This window comes from Octopus sinensis, linkage group LG22, assembly GCF_006345805.1.
Source record: "Octopus sinensis linkage group LG22, ASM634580v1, whole genome shotgun sequence".
Lineage (NCBI taxonomy): Eukaryota > Metazoa > Mollusca > Cephalopoda > Octopoda > Octopodidae > Octopus > Octopus sinensis.
In genome coordinates this window covers 12,519,082-12,520,895 of record NC_043018.1, presented here as the reverse complement: position 1 = coordinate 12,520,895, position 1,814 = coordinate 12,519,082, and the positions used below count along the sequence as shown (strand labels likewise).

The 1,814-nt window shown below is 34.8% G+C and overlaps 1 protein-coding gene across 2 annotated transcripts in view; it reads left to right on the top strand.

Annotated features, from left to right (window-relative positions):
• The first annotated feature begins 253 nt into the window (after nucleotides 1-253).
• Nucleotides 254-1,814, top strand: part of LOC115223079 (ubiquitin-conjugating enzyme E2 Q1) — a 58,707-nt gene continuing 57,146 nt past the window's right edge. Inside the window, exon 1 of one of the 2 annotated variants that reach the window (XM_036512259.1) lies at nucleotides 254-626. In XM_036512259.1, the coding sequence (XP_036368152.1) occupies nucleotides 465-626 (162 nt within the window). In that variant the 5' untranslated portion in view covers nucleotides 254-464. The remainder of the gene's footprint in view (nucleotides 627-1,814) is intronic. The other variant, XM_029793492.2, reaches the window with a different exon arrangement.

The window sequence follows — 1,814 nt, the reverse complement described above, 5'->3', positions numbered from 1 at the left end:
ACAGATACGGGTACAAATTATATACGGGTACATTGAGTATATTTAATCTTTATCGATCCACCTAAAAAAGTAACGAACAAAAGTATTTTTAACACACCGTAGGCAAAGTAAACAACTTTAAAAATAGTATTTATTTAATACGGGGTACATGGTATTGCGCACTATTGCCGGATTTCTGGAAGTCGAATGAAAGAACCGACCTCGGCGGAAACTCGGAGTATAATCCGGGGGTCGATTTTTTCCGAGCGACACCGACGGGAGTGTGCTGCGCATGCGCGCGCGTCAAAGCTTATGTGTTGCGCCATTATGGTTAATATAAGCCAGGCTGACGTTCTTACAAGTGTTTATTTATTTGTAAAGCCGACGCGGTGATAACAAGACGGTCGTCCAACATTGTCTGAAAGAACAGCCTTCATTCCTCCTTCTCCTTCCCCCCCATTCCCAATTGAACTTTTTTCTTGGTGATGGCTTGTTTGGCCACTTTGAAACGAGACATCAAACTTCTTGAGGCAGCTTTTCCCAAAGCTCATGAACGATTTCAAATCCGCTCTGCTTCCGTCGACGAGTTGGCCTGTCGTTTTGTTGTGAGCGAAGGCGAGTACTATGATATCCACGCCAATATAACGGTAAGCAAACACACCATCCATCTCTCTCTGATACTCTCTAATAATACTCTTCTTTCTCCATTTATTGATGTTTTCATTTTGGCACAAAAACTACATCAATTTCTCTTCTTCTCCCAATTCCGACTTTTTCCCTCAAAACTGAGAAATTCACATTTTTGTTTGTAAAATCATTTTGGTTCAGAAAGGTTTTCCACTTTGCAGATTACTTTACGATTCGTAATATATTTTGAAATTAAAGAAAACAAAAACAGAGGATTTTCTGATTATATTTTCCTACATCTCGAATTTATCTCTTTTATAACGTTTTAAAAATGCATATTTTATAAAACAAAACACATTTTGTGTGTGAAAAACACACATTTTGTCCATTTATTGATGTTTTCCTTTTCTTGTCATAATTCTGTGCTCTCCCCACCCCCGACTTTTGTTTCCTCAATATTTTCAGAGAAATTCATATTTTTTTGAATGGATTTTTTTTTCGTATAATTGAGATTGTAAATTAGATTACTTTTATGTTGATAGCATAATTAAAAAACATTTGTAGATGAGTTTCGGCTATATTCTCCCAAATTTCGAATTTGTCTTTCTTTTGCAACTCTTTAAAATGCATATTTTTTTTAAAATGACGTTTTGCAGAAATCCGTTTTCGAGTCTGTAAATTACGTAATGTTGAGCTTTCAAACAAATTCACACAGAAAAGTGTAACTTGCTCTAAAGTTATTGAAATAGATTGTAGCAAAGTCAGTGGAGAGCAAAGAATGATCTGAAAATGAAAAGGAAATTTTTTAAATATTTTGTTCTCTAAATTGTATCAATACAATCATAATGTTTGCTTTAGGAAATATATTCTCTGCAAATTTGCATTGGAAGAAAAATGCGTTTGAAACAATGAGGAAACAAAGTCGAGAGGGGTCAGAGAGAGGGAGGGAGGGAGAGCGATCAGAAGATAATAAAGAAAAAAAAAATTAATTCTTTCTCAGAATTTCCCGACATAATCACAATTTATATTATCATCGAAATGGTATTTCTGGAGAATCTCTTTAAACGGAAATAAATATAAGAAAGTTAGGAGGAAACAACGTCGCCGTGGAGCATCAAAGAGTAGTTATGCCTTTTAAAAAAAATCGACTCTGCAAAAGGAAGTTTAAAGGGGAAAAAATAATGATTAATCTTTATCCGTTATCCTTT